This window comes from Phoenix dactylifera, unplaced genomic scaffold (assembly GCF_009389715.1).
Source record: "Phoenix dactylifera cultivar Barhee BC4 unplaced genomic scaffold, palm_55x_up_171113_PBpolish2nd_filt_p 000152F, whole genome shotgun sequence".
Classification (NCBI taxonomy): Eukaryota; Viridiplantae; Streptophyta; class Magnoliopsida; order Arecales; family Arecaceae; genus Phoenix; species Phoenix dactylifera.
In genome coordinates this window covers 171,595-174,302 of record NW_024067701.1, presented here as the reverse complement: position 1 = coordinate 174,302, position 2,708 = coordinate 171,595, and the positions used below count along the sequence as shown (strand labels likewise).

The 2,708-nt window shown below is 36.1% G+C and overlaps 1 protein-coding gene across 1 annotated transcript; it reads left to right on the top strand.

The window, feature by feature from the left end:
- The first annotated feature begins 662 nt into the window (after positions 1–662).
- LOC120104955 (long chain acyl-CoA synthetase 8-like) lies at positions 663–1,220 on the top strand. Its single transcript, XM_039116963.1, has one exon. It carries the CDS (start codon positions 663–665, stop codon positions 1,218–1,220), a length of 558 nt encoding a protein of 185 aa, XP_038972891.1.
- The last annotated feature ends 1,488 nt before the right edge of the window (positions 1,221–2,708 follow it).

The window sequence follows — 2,708 nt, the reverse complement described above, 5'->3', positions numbered from 1 at the left end:
CTTCTATGAAATATATGAGTTTTTCTGTTCATATATTTATATATATGCTGTAAATTTCGTTCTTTATGGATCAAGAACAGCAAGAAATTCTTTTATTTCTTCTTTTTATTCTTTATACGAATTTGGATTTTGATTTTATTTTCAAGCGGTGGACTGTGATCAATTTTGACCTAATTTTTTAAATTAGTTTCTCACTCGAGCATCTTCTTGTTCTGTTCTCCTTTTACGAGTTAGGGGTATTATAGAAATTGTTAGCCGATTTGGGATGAATTTTCTTTCGTTTAAGCCGGATGTCGTGTCAAAAAGATTTCCAGCTTCTTCGTTACTCTTTCTTGATGCTTATCTTTGTTGAATAATTGGTGCCTTGTTTAATTGTGGATTACCTGTTGTTTCTTTATTCGGATATACGCTTGTTGTCGCTCACTATGTATTATTTTGAATCGTATCACCACACACACACACACACACACAACAAGAGAACAAAAAAATAAATTTGTGAAAAATAATTCTTGTGATGATTTATCAATGAACGCATTGCATAATTTAGCTTGATTGTTTAACTCTATTTTGTTTAAAGAAATTAATGCTAAGCTACTCTGTTCTGATTTTATCTACAGAACCTGTGAAAGAAAACGCTGATTGGAAATTTATAAGCAAGAGTTATGGGAGATACAGATAGAGGCCATTTACACTTTGCTTTTCTAGAAAGTATTTCTAGAAGCTATATATCGGTTGTAAACGAATATAGGTTGCATGGCATTGTGGGTGCAGCTATCCTTGGGCTTATTCTGCCTTTAGTAGTTTCATCGCTATATGTGCTCAAGAAGAAGAATAAGCAAAGAGCAGTGCAAATAAATGTGGGTGGTGAGCCAGGTATTACAATGCGACATATTAAGTTCTCCTCTTTAGTTGAAGTTCCTTGGGAAGGGGCCACAACAGTGGCAGCTCTTTTTGAGCAATCTTGCAAGAAGCATACTCAACGTCGGTTTCTTGGAGCACGGAAGCTAATCTCCAGAGAAGTAGTAGACTCTGCTGATGGGAGGAAGTTCGAAAAGCTTCATCTTGGGGAATACAGGTGGCAAACATATGGGGTAATATTTGATCGTGCTTGTAATTTTGCCTCTGGTCTTATCAAAATGAGCCACATTGCAGAGAGACGTGCCACAATTTTCTCTGATTCTAGGGCAGAGTGGTTCATTGCCTTGCAGGTAGACATGTAGTTGTTTATATCAGATATATGCATATCATTTTCCTCTACATACATAATAAGTATGCTTAATAACAGTTGCCCTTATTTTAATCAGGGATGCTTTCGCCAAAATATAACAGTCGCAACAATATAGGCATCTCTTGGTATGGATGCGCTTATCCACTCACTTAATGAGGTGAGAATAGCCTGCCATGGATTATGTGTTACATGCTTCGGCTACTATAGCTTTTAGACAAAGAGGACTGCATCCTTTCTTTCCCTTTTTTCTTTTGAGTAGAAGTATATTTTTGTTTTATTCATGTATCCTAGTGGACATATTAGGACCGATCTGTGCTATTTCTGTACCTGTTCTTAATTTTCTATTGAGTGAGGCTGCAACCGTTCGCTCATTTATTCAGCTGAGAAACAATAATTCCATGATTGCTGCATTGGTGCTGTGAGCTACTATAATTTTTGATCGAGACAGTTTCATCTTTATTTCTTTTTCTTTCTCTTATATTGATAACAAATTTTAATTTGTTTGCTATCTTAGCAGACATTCCTTGACTTGTCTAGGGCTGTGACTATATTTTTTTTTCTATGGTATTTTATGTAAAATTTTCAATTTATGTGTCATTGATATTATGAAACACTGGTGACAGTGATTCCATATTCTGATGCTTCAAAATTTTTTCTCCTCATCCCACAACTACTTCTTGCTTCTTCTTTTTTTTTTGTTTGTTTTCGGCGGCAGGGGCTGGGCCCAATAATTCGGCGAGCACCTGAGCTTCGACATGACTGGTCGCGTCGGATGATGATGACTCTCCGACACGCTCTGAAATAAGAGTTGTTGCCCTGTCCTATAATGCACAAAAAAAAAGTCATATTAATATATGGCAATAATAGAACTAATAATAATATCGTTGAAAGATTCAAAGATGAATACATACAACTATATCTCTTGCCTCATCCCGAACAAAACTGCCATCTCGGTGGGTATGAGTCATCTTATAAAACTCCACCTTATTAGGCTCCCTTCCATTATCATCCATCTATAACAAAAAGTATATTGACAAGCTAGTTATCATGATACATGCTATATGATAGAACATTTTAAAATAGTTTCAAAGAGTTTCAAAATAACTTACGAATCCAGCTCTACACCTAGCATAACTCATCGAGCCTGAAGTATGAAGAACAGTTTGAGAGGCTTGTGCAGCTCTACCAATGTTGAAATATGTCTTCCTAAAAAAAGAATAAACAATATAATATATTTAATGTATAAAGTTGTAATCTATATTATTAGTAAATACAATCTAAGGAATTGAAAAAAAATACACAACCTGAGCTTTCTCTGAAAACCAGTAGCGGACAAGCTCCCTCCATTGATGAGGGATTACATCAGGAGGACAAACACGAGCCACCTCCTCTTCAGTCATGCCCACGTGCGTCTAGTCCGCCTTTAGTTTCGCCTTATATTCTTTCCATTTGCGGTTGACGGACTTCAACACCCAATCAT